General features: G+C 43.2%; 2 protein-coding genes across 3 annotated transcripts; both read right to left on the minus strand.

Moving 5' to 3' along the window:
• Nucleotides 1–208: 208 nt before the first annotated feature.
• Nucleotides 209–2,244, minus strand: scg2b (secretogranin II b). Its single transcript, XM_041055616.1, has one exon. The coding sequence runs from the start codon at nt 2,242–2,244 to the stop codon at nt 448–450; it is 1,797 nt and encodes a 598-aa protein (XP_040911550.1). The 3' UTR covers nt 209–447.
• A 10,902-nt stretch (nt 2,245–13,146) lies between these two features.
• On the minus strand, nt 13,147–24,705 carry acsl3b (acyl-CoA synthetase long chain family member 3b). 2 transcript variants are annotated; one of them, XM_041055483.1, is made up of 15 exons: nt 24,512–24,705; nt 21,210–21,706; nt 20,278–20,455; nt 20,078–20,187; nt 19,726–19,864; nt 19,085–19,232; nt 18,682–18,805; nt 18,397–18,468; nt 18,089–18,228; nt 17,572–17,744; nt 17,349–17,423; nt 17,071–17,262; nt 16,865–16,979; nt 16,512–16,669; nt 13,147–16,244 (listed from the first exon to the last, which is right to left on the minus strand). In XM_041055483.1, the coding sequence occupies exons 2-15, from the start codon at nt 21,558–21,560 to the stop codon at nt 16,087–16,089; spliced, it is 2,133 nt and encodes a 710-aa protein (XP_040911417.1). In that variant the 5' UTR covers nt 21,561–21,706; nt 24,512–24,705; the 3' UTR covers nt 13,147–16,086. The 2 variants fall into 2 exon arrangements, with proteins under 2 accessions (XP_040911417.1, XP_040911416.1); XM_041055482.1 differs by having other exon boundaries at nt 19,085–19,235.
• Nucleotides 24,706–26,619: the final 1,914 nt, after the last annotated feature.

A 26,619-nucleotide genomic window follows, 5' to 3' on the forward strand; every position in this document is an offset into this window, starting at 1 on the left:
TGAAAATGTCAGCCTGCTTACAAACACCATTAATGTAAACAACCTTTTAACGACATCACAAAACTTCAATAACTTGGATGTTCTTGTCATTTGATATTAGTCAGTGTCTTAATTGGCAGTTTGACAGTAGGATACATTTTTTTCATTTGTGCACGGATTGCGCCTTTAATCTCCTGTGATCTCACTATAATATTTCTAAAATGTTCTTGCAGCAAGTAGGGACTAGTATTTTTTCAAATAAATTAAATAAATAAATAAATAGATAAATAATGTATTGGACCTGTAAGATTACTATAGCCTAGTTCATTTTCGTTAGGGTGATATTAGTAATACCAGCTATAGTTCATATAATAGAAATTTGTAAACTAGATCACGTCCACCAAACTTTATTTTTGAGACAGTATAAATACTATATTCATAAATTCGTGCGTCTTGCAGGGGTCCAGGCTACATCCCTGCCACTGTTTTTTCACGGTGCTCCTTCTCCTCTTCATCGTTCACGGTCTGTGGAGCCGAGGTCTTGGCCGTGATCTCCTCTTTTCCCTGCGCCTCTGTGGGCTTGACTTTCTCCTCTGTGGCCACCTCGGTTTCCCTCTTGGCCACTGGCCTCCTTTCAGCCTCCGCTTGCTTCATGGCGCGCTCGTACAGCTCGTAGGGGAACTGCCCCTTCAGCTGCGCCTGGGTGTCCCGCTTGGTGATGGTGTTGGGGTACTCTGTGAGTATTTTGGCCGCCAGGTAGGTGGTCACCTCGTCTTCCACGTCGCCGTCGTCGTCTTCGTCGTAGGCGCCATCGGCCTGACGTTTGAGGGGCATTTTGTTGAGCTCGGACAGAAAGAGGTTCTCCCTGCGTCCGGAGGGAGGGGGGATTTTAACTGGACCTGAATTTGCAGCGGGGTTGGACGCCAATGGGACTCTGTCCGAGGAGGGAGAGGTCTTCAGGGGTCTCTGCACCACGGGATATTCGTTACTGATAGTCTCCACTCCGATTATGTCTAAAAAGTCCTCTCTGTCCATGTCTTCGGGTGCGGTCTTGCTCTTTAGGGGCAGTCTGCGGCTGAAGTACCTGATCTTGGGGGTCTGGCCGGTCGTGTAGCGCGCCGAGGCTTGGGGATCGCGGTGGAGCTTTCTGAGCTCCTCTGTGAGCAGCATATCGATAAGGTCCTGTGGAGGGACGTGGAGCTTAAGGGACAGCTCCAGCAGCTCCTTCACTGTCCGAGGATCCACGATGGAGGGGCGGATCAGTCTCTTTTTCTGCTCTCCGGTCTTATCCCTCTTCTGCGTCTGGTCGCTCATCTCCAGGACCTTCAACAGGTAGTAATCTACCAGCTTAGTGTCATCGTCAGCCTCCTCTTGGTTCTGGCTGGCCCGGCGTTGCATCTCCTCCCTGTCTGCTTCTTCCTGGTCACCCAGCGCCCTCTCCATTTCTTCGTGGCTCCCGTTCACCATCTCCTCCGTCTCCTCCCTCTCCTCCACGGGGATCCAATCCTCTCCTCCGGCCACATCCTCGTAAGCCTGGTTCCTCAGGCTGACCCCATCGTCTTCCTCATCATCGTCGTCCCCGAACACGTCTCTCTTCTGGCCGCCGACTGTGGGCATCCTCCCCAACTCTTCAAAGATGGAGCGTAAATTGGCAAGACTCTGTGGGGTGTACTGCTCGTCCAGGTCCTCTGTGGCTCGTTTTGAAGCTTCCGCGTTCTCCTCATCCTCAAACATCAGCGGGTACTTCTTGTGGGGCCTGGGGAAATTGCCGTAGTCTACTGGTGCGCTCTCGGGAATTTCAGTGTCTTTGGTGCGGTGCCTGTGCGTGCGGCGGTCATTCCTGGGCGCCGATGCGGGGCTGAGCTTAGTTTCTCTCCCGGCCTGATCCTGCAGAGACTTGAGCAGGGCTTTCATCAGCTGCTCAGCGGTAATGTCCTGCCTCTGCGTGCCGGGGGCAGACTGGCGATCCCCGGGACCCTCGTCCTGCTGAGAGGCGAGCTGAAGCAGGACCTTGAACTTGTCCACTTCGTCGTAATCCACGGGTTCAGGTCGGCCCCCGTTCCGCTGCTTCAGGTTCTCAATGTACTCCAGGGCTTTTATCATGTCGGAGCTAGGAGGGTAGGCAGCCGGCTGCCCCTCACTTTCCCCGCCCCGGAGCCTGTAGTGGCGGGGGAGAGACGCAGTCTGCACGGCGCATCCATGGAGGAGGAAGGCGAGCAGGACCACGGCTCCCCCCGTGGGCAACTTGTGGTGGAAATGCAGCATTATAGGCTATTTATTACCTGCAAGAGAGGATGACATATTAGTGAAGCAAAAGAAAAACAAAATGTGGAAAAACCATGAGGATTATAAATATAAATATCTATATATCTATCTATATATATCTATATCTATATCTATATGTATATATATCTCTATCTCTCTATTTATATATCTATATATAGATATATATATACATTTCTTTCTTTCTATTATTTCTATTTATTCCTATCTTGCTCTCTATCTATTTATCTATCTATCTGTTAATTTGTCCAAAACCTTACTCGAAAGCAAAAGCCTGAGCGAGTCTGTTTTGATACGGGATTTGTATTCCTATCAGGGAGTTACGCTTTGCAAATTGAATGATATGATGCTGTGCGTGAGGAGATACATCCACATCACTGGATGAGTCACTCCCCGCGTTGTTATGGGCAACCTCAACATCCGATTTCCTCTTAACAACATAAACCATTTTAAAAAAATAATCTTTCCTTTCTCGTTGTTTTACAACAGCAACAGCTCATTTTAATTCATCGTTAAAGAACCGTTTCTTCACATTGATAAACGTTAAATTGTCGAGATCTGCGAAAAGCTGTTGGTTCAAATAACTAAACATCACAGTCTTCCAATACGGATACACTTAGATATTCATTTGACCCAAAATAATTCAAGAATACGTGTCTTACCTTTGGCAATAAAGCTCAGACAGCAGTGAAGGTGTATGGCATCTCCTTTGGAGCGGTGCTGTTCTCCTCTGTTTTCAGCGCTTGGACAGCTCCCCTCGTTATATGAGGCAACACCTGACCACCGCGTCATCACACAACGCACGCAATAGCCGGTCCTAAAAAATCTATATCAGTGTTTCAGGTTTATGATATGGCATACCAAAGAGCCCTCTGAATTAAAAATAAAATAAAGAAAATAGAGTCTCTACGCTGTCTGCTGCACAGCACCGCTCTGTAGAAGCTATTGACCGGACAGATCTTTGAAAATCTGGAGGCAGATGTATTGACTTCAGTGAGGTCTGCCGCTGCATGCCTCACAAAGACTGATATGTTTATGTGCATGTTCATCCGTCGAGATATTTAAACTCTTCAACTTGCACGACGAGATTATTATTATTATTATTATTAATAAAAGAGGAGCTTCATTCAAAGGAGTGATATGTACATTTTTATGTGAACATCAACACTTAGGCTCCAGTTTTACGAGACTTTTTCATCTTTAAAATGTGCCAAATGTTTTCCAAATATATCCCAAATACACATTTCCGTTCACAGTGGGGGCTCGAAAAGGAGCATTTTCAGCCATCTAAATGTAAAACCAGTGTGTAGGTTCACTGATCGGCGTCATGGCACACGAAGAGTTAAACCCTCTAGCGATGACTCACAGGCTAAAACCACCGCGGAGTTGCTGTCGCAGTTCAGCAGCCTCCTTCCCTCTCTCTCTCTCTCTCTCTTCGCTGACAGTGACGGTGATAAACACCCTCGTGTCGGCTGGGGGCCAAAGCTCCTGCATTCCGCAGGTCCACAAGATAAAGGGGGACACAGCGCGGCACCTGCCGATTAAAGGTCACGGATGGGTGGCGGCAAAGTTTATGGTGAGATCAAAAGCTTTACTAAACACTTACAAGTACAAGTACGTTTTTCGCCATATATCATCCAGTGAGCATCTGTGGGTATAAAAAAAATGGCAACCTTCATCATATAATTTGAGTTGGACTTTTTGTGAGTTGTAAATACAGAACAATATACATCTTAGCAAAATAACGGCGCAGACAGACACATTCAGACACCAGATTAATCTCCTTTCCATGTAATTTCTCTTCAGGAGTGGAAAACTGAAGTGAAAATGCTCAATCACCTTGTGTTCCTTCAATTTATTCCTCTACACACAAACCTAAGCTAACCTAACTAACCTGCGGCCAAGTCACGTAATGCTTCAAAAGTAATAAATACGTTTTAATTTAATGTAATATTTACAGCCTACTCCTGTTTCATGCTTTTCCTGCTTAGGTCCTTGTTGGTCTCTATCTACAGGCCCACCAAATGCTCCATCATAAACATTAGGATCATTTTATCCTCACTGATGCTTCAGCAACATCTCATGTCTCCTTTATACCCTCTAAAGTGATTCCAACTATTCCTCTCAGTGCCCTCTGACACCCCATGCACATAAGTGCTCTTCCATTCCAGCCTTGCTCTGGCTGCCCCCTCATTTTCAATGCACATCTAATTGAATCCAATGTGCTCCTTATTTAGAACATGTTTTGATCCTTTCACATCCCAGTAAAAGAAAAAAAACCCAAAAACAAACCCTTAGCAAACTTAGCACACGGTGTGTCATCGTCACAGGAAAGACGTCAACAACGTTGGAGGAGCGTTTTACTTGAATGTGCCGTCAGCTGCCTGCCCTCCGTGGCTGGAGAGCCGCAGAGAGCCTCCTGACGTTAAAAGACACATCCATCTGCCTGGCTGCTGCTGCTGCTGCGTGTGCTGGCTTGTTTAAGCTCCTTATGTGTGCGTGTGTGTGTGTGTGTGCATGCACAAACAGAGAGGGGGGGACTGAAAAAAAAACTGAATCATAGATCAAGACAGCGATAGACGGAGAGAGAGAGGGAGGAGAGATGTGGTGTTGTTTGTAAGATGCGTTGTATAATCCCACAGCATGACTCCTCTGACATCACATCTCTCCATTCAGAAACAGCCTCCACCCTGAGGGACAGCACGACAGCTGGCTCACTGTATTGTATCAGTCATTTAAAGGTTACATTCTCTTGCATGTCCATTAAGAAATGGAAAATAGAATATGTTCATTGTCTGCTGTCAGTGTTACTGAAAAGTAGGGAGGCCAAATGGAGATGAATGCAAATGTTCAGCTTATTAAACTGGCACGGCGTTGGCTGATGTGAATGTCGTACTTGTGTGCACATAAGTGAATGAAAGTGATGGATGATTCACACAGCTAATGAGAGCTGAGACTTATTATTTTAGAGCGGAATAATTATCCAGCTTAAAAACCCTTTCATTTTTGGGTGGTGTCCATTCACAGGAGCACACACAGGTACCCACATACTCACAATGTTTTTTTTTTAAGTGCGTTTCAGTCAGCAATGCTCAAACGTGCCTTTTTTTCTCCCCCCTAACCACACTGTGTGCTAAAAATAACTTGTCATATGGTTGTTGTGTTGTGTGTGAGTAAGTGATTATGCACTACAGCGGAGGAACAGAAATACACTTTAGATGGATATGGTATTTCTTCAAACTTAACTGGGTCAGTGTCCAAGCTATGGATCAATTTGGAAAAAAGTCTTGTGTGGTTGGATGACTCATGTGAGATGTGATGCTGTTGGTGTGATGCCCCATATTGCATACATATATCTTGGTGTGTGTCAGGGAAGAGTATGCAAAGTCACATATTCCTATTAAAATGCTCCCATCATTTGTTTCATTGATGCAGTTAAGATTTTGATTTTGATTTACAACAATAAAACCACATTGTCATTAAAAGGCATTTCATCTTGCTTACATATTTGTGGTGTATTTTTCGGCTAATCTAAATTTGTCTGTCTGTGTATCTGTTGTTGTGTAAGCTATATCAGACCCCCCCTGGGCACTATGATGATTCTGAGTGATGGATCAGAGGTTTTTAAACTCAAATCCCAGCAGGTTCCTTGTGGTGGAAGATTCACTGACTGAATCTGTGATTCCCCTCCGGGCCTTGTGAAGTGCTGTCTGTGTGCATTGTTCCATACAGACCCACACAGTTACTTCAAACATTAAAAACAAGAGAGAGAAAACATTTCCACTGATCAGTACTGCAGCGTCCCTTTTCCCTCTCTCTTTATCTCTATTTATTGATGAGAACCGCAGCGGGGAAGAGAGAAAATCATAGTAATTAGATTGAGAGTCCTTAGTGCCACTCTCACTCTCTCATTGGCTTTGTTTCCTGGTTTGCATTACTTTATTTAAGTCTCTCTCTTTCACTCTCTATCTCAATGTCTGTCTCTATTTCTCTATATAAATGAGCTTAACTCATACAAAATACAACACTATTGGAAAATATTGGTGATTCTGTTGGGGGCACAGTGGTATATATTGAGCAGTTCCCTTTCCTAGTAATAATCTAATTTGCACATTTGGGCAAAAGTTTTTTAAGATGGTGACTGTTTCTATGGAATTTTGTAGGTGTTTCTGATATTTTTGTAATGTGTGCAGCTCAGTCGCATTGGCCTGGTCTGCCAACCTGTACTACAGTGGGTATGGAAAGTATTCAGACCCCCTTAAATTTTTCACTCTTTGTTATATTGCAGCCATTTGCTAAAATCATTTAAGTTCATTTTTCCCCTCATTAATGTACACACAGCACCCCATATTGACAGAGAAACACAAAATTGTTGATTTTTTTTGCAGATTTATTAAAAAAGAAAAACTGAAATATCACATGGCCATAAGTATTCAGACCCTTTGCTTAGTATTTAGTAGAATGGGGTTCTTCTTTACCTCTCTCACCAAGGCTCTCTAACCTTGGCCAGATCTGTGCCTTGCCACAATTCTGTCTCTGAGCTCTTCAGGCAGTTCCTTTGACCTCATGATTCTCATTTGCTCTGACATGCACTGTGAGCTGTAAGGTCTTGGACAGGTGTGTGGCCTTCCTAATCAAGTCCAATCAGTATAATCAAACACAGCTGGACTCCAATGAAGGTGTAGAACCATCTCAAGGATGATCAGAAGAAATGGACAGCACCCGAGTTAAATATATGAGGGTCACAGCAAAGGGTCTGAATACTTTATATATATATATATATATATATAATATAACAAAGAGCGAAAAATTTAAAGGGGTCTGAATACTTTCCGCACCCACTGTATCTGGTTACCAAATGGGTTTCTGCTTCATCAGTTTTGCAGTTTACATGCAGAAAACTGCAGAAAAGCTGTGCTCTACTGCTCGAAATGTCTTGATAAACTTTAGGTAGAAAACATGTAGGGATTTCTTTTTCCAGTTCACTCATATTTTTCATTTGCTGTAGAAAGAGACTCCTGAACCGACCGCAGCATGATGTCTGAGTATATTTATTATTTCCAAATACAATAACATGACATTATGTGAATAAAAATGTGATTTTTATGTGATTGTGGCAAATACTGACCTAATTCTGCCTCATATGCTTTATGTTTCTTAGAGGAATTGATTTACAGAATTCAGCTGCAGAGTCTCAATCAAATGTTAACAAATTAATATGATTTTGTGGCGTGTTCAATCCCCCAAATCTCCCTGCTATGAGTCAAATTGTTTAAAAATTTTCTCCCTTCCACTCCAAACCATTCTTTGTCTCCTTGATGCACCATTATCTATAGTATCTCTCCTCCTCCTCCAGTCTGTAAACCCCACAGCAGTCAATAGGGACACTGCTGCTGTTTACCCACATGCCAATCAAAGCTGTGGGGAGAGAATGATATCAGCTCAACAACGCTTGTATGCGTCACAATGGCAAAAAAAAAGCACACACACACACACACAGCCTAACAAAGCTGCATCTCAGGGCTTTTTGATCTTTTGTGTGTGTTTAGAATTCTTGCTTTTATACTTTAATTTCACTGCAAATATCTATGTTTCAACCAAGAGCCAAGGTTAGAGAGTTGCAAACACCTAATCATTTCAGCTTTAGATTTCCTCTTGAAAAGCATAACTTTCACATATGATTCTGTTACTTCAACTCATTTGAAAAAGAAAAGAAAACAAAGCTTGTCACTGTGAAAGAGAGGGAAAGGCGACAGGGCCACACATGGTTGTTCCTCCCCCGCTGCTTTGTTTTTTTTTTTTTATCCTCTTACTCACCTCTTCACCCCCCCCCATCAACTCATCATGAGGCGGGGAGAGAATGGCACGCCTGTTGTCATGGCTCACCTTCTTTTCAACCAGCGTCTCCATGGTGATGCTGCCTCACAGCCTTTCATCTGCTTCCACCTTCGTCTCTTCCCACAGGTTGGTATCCTCCTCTCCTCTATTAGGTGTTTCATTTCTTAAGCTATTCATTTTCTTAGTGGCTTGAATTCATTACTGTTCTCCTCTGTGGTACTCATCACTCCCCTTGCACCAATTACTGTGGTGAAAGCATGGTCCTTGTCTTCAGGAGGCAGGTGGATTCGGCGATGAACAGAGATGGCGGTGATTAGAACTGCAATATGTTGTCTGAGCCATTAGGACAGAGGAGCAGAAATAAGGAGAGGAAACATCTGAGCAACATAGGGAGGAGAGAAGAAAACTGAAGGAGAGTATGAAAGGAATGAAGGTGGAGATTCTATACAGGCATAGCCTTTTTCAAAAGTGCAGATGTCCACGTAATGCCACAGGAATGCAGCTGAAGCCCTGTGAGAGTGGGCTAAATATCTCTGTATTAATGAGACCCAGCTCACCAGCTGAGCCTCTATTCCACCTCCACTAATGATCATGTTTTGATTTCTATAAAAGAACTTGGGCTTTTGGGACATAAACAGATTCTTTTTCTTGTTGCTGAGATTTAAATGAGAAGATTGATCTCACATACACTTTCTGTGCTTGAGCCAGCAGCTGGTTAGCTTAGCTTGAAGCGTGAAGGGAGGATCCGGGGGACTCGCCTGTCTCTGGCAACAAAATCTGCCTGCCAGCACCTGTAAACCTGACTAACTAAGATATTATCTCTTGTTTGTTCGCTCCATACAAAAACTGAAGTGTAGAAACAACAAACTGGAAATGTGAATCTGATCCTTCAACTCATATATTAGACACATGCTTCTCAATTCTGTTTATACTTTTACATATTTTCTGAGTGCTTTGAACCCCTAGGCCACCAGGCTGCCCCATGCTTTGCAACTTGTTCCAAGTTCCAAATCCACTTCTCTACACTGAAATCAATCTTTTAGCCACATCTACAAAGCTGATTCTTGCTCTCCTGAGTCGCATCAGCAACCGTTTCTCTGGTTTGTAGCACTATGTTCTGTCTTTCCCGAAGTTTCAGCTCCTGTCAACCTACATATTGCATTATTATTATTATTATCCTCCATCCCCTCCCCCACCCCCTTTTTTTTTTTACCCTGTTCATCTTAATGGCTGCATGTGTTCACCTTGGTGTTCTGACTCATTCCTTTTCAACAAACCGATGGTGTGTGTGTGTGTGTGTGTGTGTGTGTGTGTGTGTGTGTGTGTGCTTGTATCTTTTTTTTCTTCTCCACTCTGTGTATGTGGATATGAGCACACGTGCACAGATTCTGTCGGCGTCTATGGTAAGAGATGCAGCATGACGCACTAGCTGACGTCACCAGAGGCAAAGGCAGGATGTGTTTTTTGATGAAGAAATCCTGTCAATGAGGAGAGCGGGATGAGAAACAAAAAGCTACCCTGTGGGAACATTACATTTAGTCAAAACAGCAGGATCTATATGGAACACATTCAGTTTAGTCACATTCATTAATGTTAATCAGTTATTTAACATACCGGTGATAATACACATATTTGCAGCAAAAAAGTATACGTGTTGCAAAGCTCCTTTTTGCCTCTCTAATTGGATTTTGGTCTTTTTGCCTCCCTAATTGGTTGTGCATGTAACAACCTCATGTGTTTTGATTATTTGTGATGTGCAGTGTCTAGGCAACGGCGATGATTTCCATGTTCATTAAAGTCTGCCACCTTCCACTGTCCTCAGCGTGACTCCATCTGGCCAGGGTGTGAGTGTGAGCCTGCAGGGAAGTGCGTGTTTTTGCAAATGTGAGTCAATGGAAATGTTTTGAGGGTGGCGGTGACACAACGGCTCAAAGCATGGATTTATAGATATTTGTTATCACACACAAAACACTACACGTGCGAATGGTGGGGTATTTGTAGTGTAGGCCCACATGTAGGTGCTGTGTGTTAACAAACAGTGGTCTCTGCAGCGTGGCACGCCCCAACAAGATTCTTTTTTTACTGTGAGATTTTTAAATGATGCTCCTTCTTATGCGAATGCCGTTCTATTTTTGTCGCCCCTCCTTTTCTTCACAGTTCATCCTCTCATCTTTCCATTGTGTACAGTCTCATTCATCCACCCCCCCCTCTCCACCTTGCTTCTTTTCCATCCTCCTTCTCTGCTTGGTCCCTCCTCCCCATCCCTTTCTTTCTTTTTCTCTTACTCTCCTCTTCTCCCTCTTTTCTTCTCTGTTGCTTTATCTCTGCAGTCTCCGTCTCTCCCTCCACCACTCCCTGTTGGCAGTGTGATGATGCTGTCCTGGCCACCTCCCAAACCGCTTGCCCCCTCGCTCCTCCGCCTCCACACCTCCCTCCCTCCCTCATGATGCTATAAATACCCAGCATCGGTGAGTCATCGCCTAGACGTATCAGTTGCTTCTCCCTCTGCCTCTCTAACCCCCCTCCTTTCTTCGCTTCTCTGCTCAAGCTCATTACCAGACCTCACTCGTTTTTCCCACCTCCACTTTGGCCCTCGCATCATGACGACCCAGCTGAGCGAAGCCGGGGTCAGCGCCATGCCTGGTGCAGCCACCGTTACCAAGTGCAAAGCCAAAGGTCAGCATGACACATTATAGGCCAAAAAACAAAATCAGCAGGAGTGTGCACAGCATGGGAAACACAGTCAGCCAAAAAGCAGCACATCGCATTCACCAACTTTCCAATATCGTGATGGGAAATGTTGCTGGTTCACGCCTTAAATGCCCCTGAAGTCGCTTTGAGGAGTCAGATGAAACAGTTTTCCTCTTCAACAACATCAAAAAAAAAAAAAAAAAAAAAAAAAAAAAGAATTATCTGCTCGTTCCACTGGTTAATTGCTTCTGCATCACAGTTACATTGGATGAAATACTGAAATTCAAGATTGTATTAGTACATGAAAAGAAAAAGAGTCTGTGATGATGGACCCCCCAAAAGGATTCAATAGGTTGAATGGAGTAATAAAAAAAAAATCAATAAAGACATATTACGCACAGAAGTTGCCTTTTTTTAAAAAAAAAAGAATGGGAAACTGAACTTAACCCTTCTGCTGCCCTATGTATCTGCACTTCATATCTCTAATCCAACCCAACCCCTACTGAACTTCTAACTCTTAATTTCAGCAGTCTAGGGTCATATCTCAGTCCCAGTCCTTGCTGTACCACCATCTTTCAGCCTCCTTTGTAATTATTTTCAGTTTTCTCCAGCCACCACCCACCTCTCCAGAGTTATAAGGCAGGTCTGGTTCAGCTCCGCTCATCCTTGGGCAAACTCCAGTATGGCTTATTGGCTCACAGTGGAGTGTGCGCATAAAGCACAAAGACAGATAAAAGTTTTTTTGCGCACTTCTGAGTCATAGACTCAGACAGGAAGAGAGAGGCAAGCGAGGCGAGAGAGGGAGACAGTGAGAGAGGAGGAGAGAGAAAAAAAAGTTGGAAGCAAGTGTCAGAGAGCAAAGAAAAGACAAGCACACACACACACACACACAAGCCGCATTCATACAATATGGAAGATGTCCTTCACCATTTCCTGCTGCTTGGTGGTGTTGTTGTTGCAGTCTTTGTGGTAGAGCCACTCTGCCGTGTGTGTGCGTCAGAATCAGTGGGCTAATGAAGGGAGCATTATGCCTCTGACTCACTCGCCGGTCCCATAGGGTTGGATGGAGGGAATAGAGAGGATAGGAGGGGTTAGGAGAATGACTCGTCTCTCTGTGGTCTTGCTGCTACTGTTTTATTTTAAATAAAATGCAGAAGCAGAATTTAAACCGCCCGTGTTTCGTCAGACTTCTTTTTCTAGAGGGGCTTGGAGATGTAAATGAAGCAATATGTGAGGATTGCTTTTTTTTTTTCTCCGATACATTAAAAAGCTCATTGCTGAGCTCTGATTTCACTCTAATACGTGTTATATTACAGAATTTACTTGGCACTGTGAACTTCACACACAAGTCTCATTTGGATAAATTGTGCTCTAATTAATTTGTATTCATTGTTTAACTTGTAACAGACTAATCAAACCTTTTGCAGCCTCAGAGCTCGGCGCTGTGAGGCAGATTAAGACACAACAAATCCTACGTATCCAAGTGGTAGTAGCAAGCTTACATTGTTTCTGCAGGTAATATGAAATAACAGCCTCATTTATTTGCCCTAACTGCAGCTTCTGGAGTACCGTGGATTAGAGCTGAAACAATGATTTAATTAATTGATTAGTCAATTATCAGAAAAACAAAGCAAAAATGCAAAAAAAAACAAAAAACGAAATGTCTGGTTCCAGCTTCTCAAATGTGAATATTTATGGGGTTTTCAGTCATCTATGATATTAAATTGAATATATTGCATTGTGTTTGGGTTTTGGACTGTTAATCAGACAAATATTGTCGCCTGGGCTCTGAGAAACTGTGATGTACATTTTACACTATTTTCTAACCAGTCAATTAATTGATAAGGAAAATAATCATTACTTGCAGCCCCACTGTTGATGTCAAACACTGATGTAAGATCAGGTTTAATATCTTGAACAAAACTGATTATTGGACATCGTGCCACACTGCTGCACCCAGGCTTCATAAAAATCCATATGGCAACAGAACAGTAAGTGTACATGTGAGGAGGAGGAGGGCGAGCTTCAATAAATGAAATGATTTCACAGGGTCTATGATTCAACACCTTGACAATCTATGACTCTCCCTGAAAGAAAAAAAAAGCCTTTGTTTACTAGCTCTGATTGAAGGTTGACTCCCAGAACTGCATGTTCTGTTTGCCACCACACAGTCTTTCACAAACCACATTCACTCAAACACACACACACACACACACACACTGGCCTTCGTTGCCATAGAAACTCTGGTTTCAGGATGATTCCAATCAAGCCGCTGATCGTACCAGTCACACATTATGCTTTCGCAGATTGCGTTCAGGTGTTCAACACACTCACAAGGACCAGCAGTAATTACAACACAAACTTGTTTCTTTATTTCATTACATAATTTTCAAGGCCAAATCACAAATAAATAAGGAAGGAGACACTTGCAATAGCCCGGCTCGCAGGGCCACTTAAACACACAAAACAAGGTGGAGGCCCCAAAAAACTGGTCAGTAACAAAGATTATTAAATATAACAGGAGGCTTTACACCTGTACAGTTATTGGTAGTTTTAATGAGCTTTGATCATTGATCCCCTCCCCTTTCGACATATTTACATTGCAAGTGAAAACAGCAGGAGTGGTGGAATTCATCTGTGCACCACCCACTGTTTTTGCCTTGCCGTTAGTTCGAATGGATGTTGTTAGCAGGACACGGCATGTGTGCGATCAACAGAACGCGGGGAGTGCTTCACATTCTTAAGACCCCTGAAGACAGCTTATGTGTGTCAGAAGGCAACTAGCCGCCTCTTGCCAGGCAGAGGAAAAGCAGCAAACAGCACAGTAATCTACTGACTTTTCACTGAAACGTCAGGAGAGAGAAACGTTAATTAAAAAAACAAAACAAAACAGGAAGGTGATGATAGTATTGTCAAATTTCTACATGCTAAAATAACCCTTCTGTTTTAAGCGAGTACACATCTGATAAAGAGGTTGTTAGAGTATCTGACTGTACCTTTATTAATGCTATATGTCTTCAGTACAAGCAAAGCAGGGTTTGCATTCGGAAGGAGGTGGCTGAAAGAAAGACGTCGCCCTTACAAAAGACCACTGACCGACCGAACACTGTTTAATCTTCTGTCCATAAACCTAAATAGAGGAAATTAAATACTGAAGCAAGAGTGTCACTCACTGATGCCACTCAGGATATCACCACCTATTGGAAAACCAACAACTTACTGTTATACATGAGTTCAAATAAATGGCAGTTAACAGAATGCAAGAACTGTAGACCCTTTTCTCTCATATATATATATATATATATATATATATATATATATATATATGAGACACATACATTGCACATACAGTATCATACACATAAACCAATTGGAGATATAGAAATGTTATTTTCACTCTATGAAGTCAAGTCAGCGTATGCTATATACTCACAATTATATAAGTAGAGTATTCATAAGGAATTTCTTCAGTTGTTCAAGTGGAGTGTGATTCTCTCGTTGCTCTCTCAAATATATATATCTATATATTCTCAGGTGCTTTGGTACAGTCGCACACTTTTCATCATGCAAATTTCTACAACCCAAATATTACGTTTTCACTTTACAGTCTCATTAAAGAACATTACAGCACAGTACGTTCAAATGGGCTACATCTAGACTTCTCTATCAGTGTCTCTCTACCGTTCTCTGATTTATTCCTATGCTCATTTTCCTACAGACCTTCCATTATGAAGTGGAGTGGAGAGTAACATGCCTAAACATTCATACACTATGGAGGGGCTGTTGTCTGTGCGTTTTCTTTTTTTTTAATCCTTCCTACATACTTTAAAAGTTCTGTGTATAAATATTGCACATTCATTTTGTATTTCATATTCAGAAAAGAAAAAAAAAGATAAAAAGTAACAGTAACTAGATCTATGGCAAAAAGGATAACATGTACAGTTGCGCCAAAAGAGTAACCGAGAGAGCAACCAATGACAGGCTAACTAGGGTAACTATTTTTCTACGGTAGGCTAAGTTCCCTTGGAGACATCCATACGCACCGTATTGGTCATGACTGGAGGAAAGTGTTGCAGATGTGGCAGGGCTACCGTAAGTCCATGATGCCCCCACCCCAAAAAAAAAAAAGCCAATAAGACACAGGTTGAGAGGCAACCAGGGCCTGCTCAGATATGAAGAACAATGAAACTTGGGGCAAAGAGCAGGGATAGAAATAGTCCCAATGGATGCCTTTTACTATTGATGTTTGACCCTCCTGCAAAGGCCAAGAGCAGAAGGGAGTGAAGACTGGATTGCCCCAACAAGACAAGTCAGTAAACACACAATCAAGTGTACAAACTTTGGGACACAGGCAAATAATGAGAGGAAAAGACAAAAAAAAAAGCGCTTGTAAACTTATAGTACAATTAGCATAAACAAAATGGCAATAAAAAACAAGAGGATGAAGAAAAATAAACCCTCGGAATAATACAACCAAAAAATAACAGTAAGAAAAAGTATCTTAAAACATCTTAACACACAATCTCTCATGGCTTTACAACACAGATTCCTCACATACAAAAAACAGTCATCAAATGGGTTTCAAAGCTGACAAACCAAACATGAAGGAAACATAGCAACACACACATATATATATATATATAGACAATAAAGATAATAGAGATCCCTGCATAGATTCCAACCTGAATGTTACTTAAAGCCCACTAGGGATCCCTCTAATCAGGCTCATGCTACCCCATTTTCCCTGCCAGGTATCTGCACTACAAGTCCACGACCATGCTGAACTGGTGGAAGGCTCCAGAGAGCAGGGGAAGAGGAAGAGAAGCAACGGGGGGGGCACAATGACATTGATCCAGATTCGTCTAGCCTGACATTTTCTTTTGCTTCGAGTCATACAGACGTCCGAGTTCGGGTGCTGCCTCGGTCGTCATAGCAACTCAAAGGGCTAAAAAATCCATCAAAGAGGAGCGATAAGTGCGTCGCACAGCGCGGGTCTGCTGGCTTCGGTTGTCTGTGAGGGACCTTCTGCCTTTTGGTCTTGACAAAGAGCATTAAGCTGGATTCGAGAGTTATTTCTCCTCCTTTGATCGAAGCTGGTCGCGAGGAAGCCGTGGAGGAGGTGTATGAGATGCTTTGTGTGTCTATATTAGTGTGTGTGTTTGTGTGTGTTACCTGTATCTTACGTATAACTCCTCTCCTTACCAGTTGTCCTGGGAAGTGGCTTCTGAGCTCCTTGTGTATGTGTGCAAGTATATTATGTGTACGTGTTCATGTGTTGTCTGGAGCGTGTCTGTGTTATTTTCCACCGTACATCCTCTCAATGTCTTCCTGGTAGTGTGTTTTGAGTTCCTTGCGTTTCAGTTTGAATGCGTCAGTGACCAAGCCTGTCTCTGGTGTCCAGGGCTCAGAACTCAGCCGGATCTTCTTGGGGATCTCAAATCGCTCCAGTTTTGCTGGTTGGGGGGGGGGGGGGGGAGGAGTAAAAAAATAAATAAATTAAAAAAATTAAAAAATAAATAAATAAATAAATCACAAGTCAGAGCGACAGATACAGTGTGATACTAGTGCAAAGTCTGGCACAAGGCAAGGAGCCGCTGTGGCACCAAATCTGAACTGAACATTTGAGAGTATCACCTTCAGCGTTGAGACACTTCCTCTGAGCTAATAAGCAGGTTTAATATCAGTGTAAGTGAAGGAGGCACAGAGAATTTATTTCCTACCTGAGATAGCAGCCTCAGTAATGATGCGGAGGACCTCTTTCTCCATTTCAGGTTTGTTGCAGATCTCCTCCCATGTGCCCCTCACCTGCATCTGCCCCGCCAGCGCCATAAGCTGCTTGTGGTTCGGCACCACAAAGCTGATCACATACGACTGGTCACTGAAAAACAAGGGAGTTTTTTTCACCATTAGGGAGAAAGAAATCAAGTTGTGACTACAGATCAGGAAGATGAGACAGAAAAACACAGAGCCAGAAGAAGACTGGCTCTGTGTTTTGTGGGTCTGCATTTGCAACTGAATTGAAGTCAAAAGTCTGGGAGAAAAAGATTAAGGTGGAGTGAGTGCAGAATTTTACCTGTTGGCGTAGGCACAGATGTTGTCAATGAGAGAGCAGTTCTTCAGAACAGCCTCCACTTTTCCTAGAGAGACGTACTCGCCTGCCTGCAATTTCACCAGGTCCTTCTTACGGTCTATAGGATGAGATCGTAAACATATCACAGTTCTAACATGTACATTTTCTATAACTTACACACAACTTCAGCTAGTTTGTGGATTTCTTACCAATGATCTTGAGGCATCCGTCGGCGTGGATCTCTCCAATGTCTCCTGTGCAGAACCATCTCTGGCCATTCTTATCCACGAAAAAGTCCTTGCGGTTCTTGGCCTCGTTTTTGTAGTAACCCATGGTTACATTGGGCCCGCCGATCAGAATTTCTCCCCGTGGGTTGGGCTTGTCTGTGCTGTAGTAACCACCTAGAGAAGCACAAACTTGATTATAAAGAAAATATCAGTACCTTTGTTGCTCTTTATCTGGGTTGGGTTGTTGCGATTTGACTCACCCTCCTCCCAGTCCTTAAGTGTGATCTCTGAACAAACAAGTGGTGCTCCAACCCGTCCTGTGCTGTAGTCCCAAACTGAAAAACACCAGCAAAAGACCCCTGCATTAGAATGGTAACTGCAGGTAATTACTACAAAACAGACTCTCTTCCTTATTTTTATTGGCTCCTCAAAGGGTGGCACAACACCCACTCTTCCACATTTTCTCCCTTCCTCCCTTCTTACTCTCACTGATGGTGCCAGCTCCACAGGTCTCCGTCAAACCGTAGCCCTGCCCCACGGGGCAGCACAGGCAGATGTTCATGAAGCGCTGTGTGGCAGCCGAGAGCGGAGCTCCGCCAGAAAGCAGCACCCGCGTGTTCCCTCCCAAGAGCGCGCGCACCCGCTTGAACACCAGACTGCGGGGGTGGAGAGGAACGAAGACAAAAATACACAGCGTGAGGATGATGAGTGAGAGGTGGAGGAGACTCCAACAACTACAACAACAACAACAACACGAAGACTGAAAAAGCCATTCAGACTATTAAGAAGTTAACAATCAATCTAGCATCCAAACACTGACTTGCTCTGTGCGAACACAATATCAGAATCAATACCCTGCAATGATTCACATATGCTAGTGAATAATTCCCCACATTTAAGAAGAGGCTCAGTGTTAACAAGGGTTAGATGAAGAATTTGCACTAGGTTATGATTCACCATGTAGGAACAGAGGTTAAAGGGAGCAGAGTATGTGTCTTACCGATCACAGAGAGGCGTGCTGTACCCCTTGGAGATCTGCTCCATCTTGTAGTTGTAAGCCAGCACAAAGAGGGTCTTTTGGAACTTGCTCATCTCCTCCACTTTGGTCATCACATTCTTGTAGATCCGATCCATGATCTCCTACACACACCGGGTGGGAAAACTCCCATTTAACACCTGCAACATTTCAAGTCTGCACTCTGCCCGGACCGTGATTTGTTGATTTTAGCTCAAGGTGTGACTCTGGTATGATAAATACTGTTAGTAAGATAAGCTAGATTGGGTTTGTTCTGTGATAAGAACACTTACTGGTACAGCAGCCATGAGAGTAGGTTTCAGCACACTGGTATCCCCTTTACTGCCCTTCTTTATCTTAGTGGACTGTGAAAATAAAACAAGACAATCAGTCAGTTGTTGCTGATGCAGGCCTGCAGTGGCCAATGCAGGTCTCTGCCTGATCATGCAGAGCTTTAAGAGGAAATGAATGCTACGTGTTACTAATATATATAAGTGTAATGCATCCAGGAGGGATATCACCCTCACTGCAGCGAACACATGCTGGACACAAAGCATGTGTGTGTTTTATACACTGACCTGGTCGGCTAGAGTCTGAGGGGAGGAGTAGCCGATGCGACAGCCGTGAGAGATGCACACCAGTTCGGCGCTGAGCTCCAAAACGTGGGCCAGCGGCAGGTAGCCAATGTAGGTGTCCGTCTCACTGCCGGCACAGAAATGACAGCAGGTTATTTTCCATGTAAACATGGACAAAAACACAGCGAGGTGTGATTCAACGAGAGCGCATCAATGTAAGAGAGCGTGTGGGGAAGGATTTGAGAGTGTACGTGTTTCAAAGGACGAGAGGAGAACAAGCATGGTGAAGTTTCAGAGAGTTGCAGAACACAGGAAGAAAATAAATAAATAAAGGAAGGAAGGAAGGAAGGAAGGAAGGAAGGAAGGAAGTGTCAGAGAGACAGCAGCGAATCTGATATTGACATACTTGAGGTTTGGGATTCGCTCAGCCATGCCAGTGATGCCAGCAATGATGTTGCCATGGGAGATCATGACACCCTTGGGGATGCCTGTGGAGCCGCTGGTGTACATGATGACGGCGATGTCCGAGGACTGTGGCTGTTTGCGGTCAACTGCTACTGCATAGAGAGAGAGAGAGAGAGAGAGAGAGAGAGAGAGAGAGAGAGAGAGAGAGAGAGAGAGAGACTAACTTTTTTTTTTTACTGTAATAATAAATTATTGTGAAGAAATGTCAGAAAGTAGTCATACATGGTTTAAATTATTGCAATCTTCTACACTGTTTTATGTTTTTTTTTGCGACAGTAGAGGATTTTTAGCTAAAATTATTTTGTAGTCTGTTCTATCTGAGGTATTTACAATTTTTAGAATATTGTGAATACCTCTGTGACAGTTCGGGTTTCTCCTCATTTTTCTAAAAAACCGACCAATGTCATCATGGCATTGGGCATTTGGCAAGTGGTGATCTAACCTCTTGCTGACTCTGTCACACGCAGCACATCACTCCAATTACACATCAGGGTGCTGGCTTTGTGTTAAGCCTCCATCAGAGTACTTCCATTTCCCCGACAAAATTAGAAACCTTTTTAATCACGTTGCACAAATACTCACTATTGTCAGGCTTGGAGCCCATCTCCTTCACAGCATCCATGTTATAGACCATGATGTTCCTGGGGATGTCTGGCCAGCTTCTGGGTTTACTGTCGACTACAATGATATACCGTAGCCTTGGCACATCACACAGTATGGCCTAGGACATGAAGTTGGATGTAGGGATGGAGGGAGGTGGAGGGTGAGTGAGAAGAAAAAGAACATAGACAAACAGAACTGAGCTTCTTATCCTACAATGTTACAACACAATAAACAACTCGTCATTCAGGAACATATCAGTGCATTTAAAGTGCAGAGCCTCTTTTAACACAGCTGACACCATGGAAACATATGGTGACAGTAAAGCAGGTACCTTAAGCCGGCTCTGAAGCAGGTCTTTGCTTGTGATGATGTGTGTGACCTCTGTCTCGTTGAGACCGTGGGCGATGGCCATGGGTCCAAGAGTGGCGTAAAGGGTCACAACTGTCAATTTCAAATAAAGTTAAGTTGGGGGAAGTGAGCTGAAGTGCTTCACTGTAGGTATCAATACATGTTTGTCTTTCTGGGACTCACGTGGGAAATTGTATATGAAGCAGGCTTGTGCCGCCACGATCCACTCTGCTCTGGTCTCGCAGAAGATGGCGATGTTACACTGAGGTCTCTGACCGAGAGCTGCAAGACCGCTGCCAAAACACTTTGCCGTCTGGTAGGCTTCCTCGTACGACAGCCAGTTGTAGTTCCCCAGAATTACCTACGCAGGACGTGCAAAGGCATGCACAATAATCAGGAAGATCTCCACAGACTACACCATACAACATACCTGTTGCTATTTGTGCATATATTCCACAGCTCTGTGCAGCTTCAGAGCATCTCCATAAAAGCCTTTTTATAAATAAATAAATACAAACAAACAGTGTTCAAATGATTCCAGATTTCAGTGGACTTAATATGTGTACTGCTTTGCATTACAAAATAAAAAGGGTAACATGGAGTGGCATGGAAAAGGGGTAACATACAGTAGTTAGCTTGCTGAGTCTGGAAGAGGTCTAATGTTGTTACCAGTCATCAACATCAGCATTCATACGCAGTCAATTAGCGCCATCTGCAGGGCACTTGCAGCTATGCAGGTGTTAATGAGGAGGATCTCAGGTGTGAAACAAAGGAGCAGTAACACTCCTGCTCTTCCACCCACATTCCTCACACTGTGCACAGTGGCAGGATGTGCTGTCAGCCTCACACACACACACACACACACACACACACACACACACACACACACACACACACACACACATATACACATATACACATATACACACAAACTTGACACACAAACTCCTATAATACCACAGATTCACCTCTATGCTTTTACAAAGCTAAAATGCAATGAGCGGTTACCAGTCACTGACTTAACTACTCTAATGTTCCTGATAACAGAAAAGAATAATGAAAGAAAATCTGTTGCAAGTGTGCAAGAGAACCAATGACGGGTCAGTGTCTCTCACCTTCTTGAACACCTTCCCGTTAGGCTGAAGCTCATCCTCCTCACTGAGCACCTCCCTGGTGCCCAGACAGTCTCTCTGTGGAAACCTCTGAGCAGCATGTTCAAACATTTTATCCAGGGTGTCCACCCCAGGGTGCAGCCATGCCACCAGCTTCTGTTGGCTGTTGATGGCCCTGTAAGGCCCTGCCGGGTGTTTGCTTACTGAGCGTGCTTTGATCCTGCGAGCCTGTTCCAAGCTAGTGCCAGTTCCGGAGAAGAAGTACCAGGGTATGAAGGTGATGACGGAGTACACCCAGACCACGGAGCGGAAGACCTGCAACAGCAGGGGGTTCATGTCCTCCTTCAACTTCATCTTTAAGGATGAAGTCAGCGTCGGAGGGGAATCAAACCAGAGGAGCAAGGACAGTGCGCTTGTCACTGCTCTGTAAGTATTTTGACTTGCTGGTGGGGGTGAAGGTTGCAGATGGGGGTTCTTTTTGTGCAGCAAGTCCACCCGACCTGCAATGCAGAGATACAACATGACATCTTATAAGTATAGTCTGGAATAAAGATGCATCAACATATTTGGAAATATCGAGCAGCAGCAAATGATGTCTGCCTATTCTTAGGCTGGTTCTCAGTCAGCACTATTCATCTCTCCAGATCTGCTGGCTCTGCTGCATTAACATGACACTATGACACTTATCATCATCATCAATATTTCATAATAATGCTGAAACGATTAATTTACTTATTAGATAACAGAAAATGATTTGCCTGTAATGTGAAGATTTACTGCTTTTGTGTTTCATTTCATTGTAAACTTTTATTGTTTATAAGACCACATAAGCAATATGGAGGCAGTCTGGTCACATCTTTATACAATTTGGAGACAAAATTACTTCCTAATATGTGCAGCTGAATCAAGCATTGGTTGAACTGAAGCCAAGAAAACACTACCTCTCTAATTACACACCTTTATGCCTCGTCACCAGTTTGCGGCAGTGCCACGTCGTATAATAATGTTTGTAGGATTATGCCATGTGCTCTCCTTGTTACTGCTCTCAGCTGGCTATACTACAAAAAAACCTTTGGATCAACTCTGACCGTCTTCCATAGAACTCAGCTATTTCTAGCATATCCTTAGGGCCAGAGAGTAAGTTGAAGCGTAGCCCCGTAGTCACTGAGCCTGAACATGCTAGAAGTAGCAGCAGTGACTCATTCTGCAGCTTAGAAAAGAGAAGGCCTGAGGTCACGTGGGAGGTTAGCATAACCCGGTTAGCTTAAGTAACAGTTGTGAGAAGAATCTCACACTGACTGCTGAGGTGGGCAGCTCCTGCCCATATGCAAACACAGGCTACCAGAAATAACTTAAATATTACTCAGTAATTCTACATGTCTAGCAGCACATTCAGGAACATTTAAATAAGCTCCTGTTTAAATAAATAAATGTTTTTGCTTCTAACATAGTACAATCCTATGGTCAACAGACACGTGTGTACACATATTTAACTTCAGTTAGTGTGTGAGTCTTCAGTGAGAGTGAGGGCCAACTAGCCTACCCAATACCTGCACTGCACCACAGTCCTGTGCTCCAGTGAGGACTGTGACACTATGGCTAATGCAATATTACAATTTGTTTTCGACACAACAATACATGATTGCCTCTCACTGAATGGGGTTCATTATTAATTCAAAGCAGCATGCCTATGTGTTTGTGTGTGCATGTGGATGTTTATGCAAGTGCCCCAAACTTCCTCATTTGAATACCTGAATAAACAAAATATGATTTCTAACCCCAGAACTAAAAAACAATCACTTCAAAATGACTGCATGTCACTTCTGACCACATCTATAATCAGACTGCAAACGTAAAATGCCATGTGCTCTCCTTGTTACTGCTCTCAGTTGTGTGGGTATACTACAAAATCCTTTGGATCAACTCGGACCATCTCCTGGTGAACTCAGCTATTTCTAGGATATCCATGGGGCCAGAGGGCCAAACTCTTTCTCTTTTCTCTGTAAATACTGCAAAGGGTTTCAGGAGAATGCCCATTGTCATCTCTCTCAGCTCCACCCAGAAGCCGCATTTACTATGAAGAATTAATCTAGACAAGACAAGTTGCACAAAACTGATTCATTATGGGTGAAGGATGAACCTGTTTTGCAGCAACTCACATACCACAACCAACTGACACAATTCAACTGTATTTGGGCAGAGCAATCACACAAAGAAGTCAGACAGGCACAGGCAGGAGGGTGATCAACACTCACCACGTCTGCGTTTAACACTTGGAATACAGGTTCAGTCATTGTGTACTTTTCTTTGTATGAAGTCGACACACCCGCTCCTAGTCACTATTTCAAAAACTATGTGGCACAAGATCAAAACAACAAAAAGCTAATTTGGAAGAAATTTTCAAAATTTGAAAATATGACTATAAGTAATTGAAGACCCCCCCACCCCAAGGACAGCAACTTGAGCCATCACACAAAGCACAAGAGATAAACACCACGGACAGATAATTTTTCAGTGAACTCTACAACTTTCAGCTTAACAATCCTTCATGGTTCTTATCTGGCTATACATTAATAATGAATATATTGTATGCACAGTGCCAGTATCTGAGAAAGCATCATGATACCAAGATGATGCTTAAGCACAATGTTTTCCCTCCATGATTTGAATCTGGTGACCATTATAATTATGGGGGGCGTTATAATTTGGGGGGCTGTTGTTAACGTTTTTCACACCGTCTTCGTCTTTTTCTTCTCCTGTGAGACGCTAGATAGGTTATCTTATCGACAATGAGTTGATTTGCGTGTCGTTATCGTAGATAATGGCCAACAGCGTTAGATATGATAACACATTGTTAAGATACCGTGCAGATAATTTTAGATATCATGTGTGACTCTATCAAATACTAACTGCGTGAGCGGTTGGTTTTAATCCTCATCGGTTAATAAAAGGCCAGTTTTCACTGCACAGTGCCTGAAACTATAAAAAGGCCAGCGTAGCAGCATCAAGATTAGCAGCTAACGGACAGCTCAAAGACGCGCTAGCAGCTAGCAAAACGGGGAAGCTCACATTTAGCGCTTCGGCTAACCACTGCAGATGTTGTTGACCCCGATTGTTGATGTAGCAAAATCAGTGTATTGATCAAAAATCACCTGAGGGTCAAAATGCAGCACATGCATCACATTGTACACAAATGTGTGGTATATTAAAGGCGACGTGGCGCGCTGTTGAGCTAGCTGGTCGCTAACAATCAGTCCCTCTCATCAACATCTGCAAAGCGTTCACACAGCAACACATTCTCTCACCTCTTTTCTCAAACGCTACGCCTGAGCCGCTGCGGGACTGGAACAAGTATATTTATCCTTGTAACCAAAGCTCTGACATTACATTGATATAATCTTCCAACGCTGTATATCTGGTTACAAATCACAACTGTAAGTGTGTTATAAAAACGATTATGAAATTGAGTAGAATTGTAAATCTGAGCATCACCGGGCCAGTGCTGACAGCCCGGAAACTACTGCATGACGTCGCTGTATTTCTCTGTCAGCGATTGGAGCGCTGGAGGTGGCGCGTGCTTGGGGCAGCGGGGACGTCAGTGGGGTTACTCGCGGTCACAAATGCCGGGACCATCGGTTAGACGTCTGACATCAGTCACCGACACAATGAGGCGGGGTGAATCCGGGTTGCCGGTTTTACTTTAAATGGGTCAACCATTACTCGAGCTGTCGACCGGGTCTGGTAAACACGTGCCTCTGTTTTTAATTCAGTATTACTGAGAATTAACTACATTCTGCCAAGGGAGGGCGAGACGGAGCGCACAAGTGAGTGAGCTAGACAAAGAAGAAGGACACCTAGGCCTGTTGGAAGTGAAACTTAAACTTAACAATTGTGTGTAATTCTTCTGTCTGTGTAGGACAGGCTCGAGTCTCTGTGTGCATTCACCAGCGGATCCTCCTCCTACGCGCGTCTCCTGTATGAAAGTGCTATTAGAGAAATGAATCTAACCTTCCTCTAGCCTATTAGTGCTGCAGCAAACAGAAGTAAAAAGATAAGCCTGTCTTCAAATGTCTAATGCTTTATTACTTATTATTTAATGATCCGAATTAAACAGTAACTGTGGCACGTGCAAACGTTAGGGCACTCAACAAAGTTCGTGCAGGGATAGAGGGAAGAGTGGATTCATTTAAATAAATTCCAGATACAAATGTCATGAAGTCAAAACAAACAAACAAACAAAAAAACAAAACAAAAAAACCCAGCTTGTTTTTAACACCTGTTTGCTGCACGGGTATTTACTTCTCATCATCCTAACAAAATATATAAACAAAATATGTAATTTTGCATTTCTATAGTCCAGAAATATCAGAGTAAGAGTTCTTGAAAGTTGTCTATGTAAGGTTTACACGCCATTCATAAATACAATAAAAATACTTTAAATTTTAACCTGTTGTGGTTTAAATAAGCTGGACGGGTTTGTAGACCAGTTTCAAAGTCCTGGTACTGTGCTTGCTGGTTCACTGTCACACTGTCAGGACTTACTGGGACACATGAATCAGCAAGTTCCAATTATTTTTTAATGTAACCACCAGACATGACACTTGGCATGATGATATGTTCTAACCCACTGCTAGACAAGATCATCCAGAATCCAACATAATCCTAAATTAATGAGGACATTCAATACTATTCATGGAGATGAGTAACTGAACTTTCATTATGCAAATGTGCCAAACTGCAACTCACACCATAGCTTTCGCTGTTTACAATAGCTTTTGTACACAAGTAACAATTGTATTAGAGATTGTATGTAAAGATTATAATAGTGATGTTGGACATAAATATACATTGTCATTTACAACAATTAAATATCTTTAAAGTTTTTGTAGTTTGCTCATCTTTAACAAGGGTAACTTTCAGGGGGGATGTAAGAAGTGTCTGCACGGCTGTCAGTTGTTTCTGGATAATTTTCTGGTGAAGTCTGGGGTTACACTGCGGTGAAAGATCCTTCCTCCTGACTGTCTGTCTCACCGCTATTTTTGGCCTTGGCTCTTTGTTCTTTGTCCTCAGCTTGTCCCTCCTTGTCCTTCCATTTGGACCCTTTCATTTGCACGTGTCAGCAAAGGACGATGACTCCAAAACAAAAAAATAAATCAAATCCACACATTGACAGAAAACCAGTTCCTTATACTACAACCATCTGACAGGCACCATCCCTGATAGAGCCTCTTGCAACAATGCATTGATTAGTCATAGTGCTAGTGTTGAAAATCGATATAGCCTGGTCCCATGACATTAAACTGCTGGGCATTTGAAAGAAGATCTCATCAGGACGAATGCACCAATGACTGCATAGTTTCATAGCTGACTTGCTTAGAACTTTCAAAAAGAAGCAGAAAATTGCTGATGACAG

The sequence above is a fragment of the Toxotes jaculatrix genome, chromosome 14 (genome assembly GCF_017976425.1).
Source record: "Toxotes jaculatrix isolate fToxJac2 chromosome 14, fToxJac2.pri, whole genome shotgun sequence".
Classification (NCBI taxonomy): domain Eukaryota; kingdom Metazoa; phylum Chordata; class Actinopteri; family Toxotidae; genus Toxotes; species Toxotes jaculatrix.

Excerpts from the sequence above, each read along its gene's own strand:
- acsl3b (XM_041055482.1), bottom strand. The coding sequence starts at position 21,560 with ATGAAGTTGAAGGAGGACATGAACCCCCTGCTGTTGCAGGTCTTCCGC. Across the intron at positions 17,263-17,348 it reads ACTTAAGGACTGGGAGGAGG|GTGGTTACTACAGCACAGAC; the intron begins GTGAGTCAAATC and ends GTGCTTCTCTAG. Across the intron at positions 16,670-16,864 it reads ATCTGTGCCTACGCCAACAG|TGACCAGTCGTATGTGATCA; the intron begins GTAAAATTCTGC and ends CTTGTTTTTCAG.
- scg2b (XM_041055616.1), bottom strand. The coding sequence starts at position 2,244 with ATGCTGCATTTCCACCACAAGTTGCCCACGGGGGGAGCCGTGGTCCTG.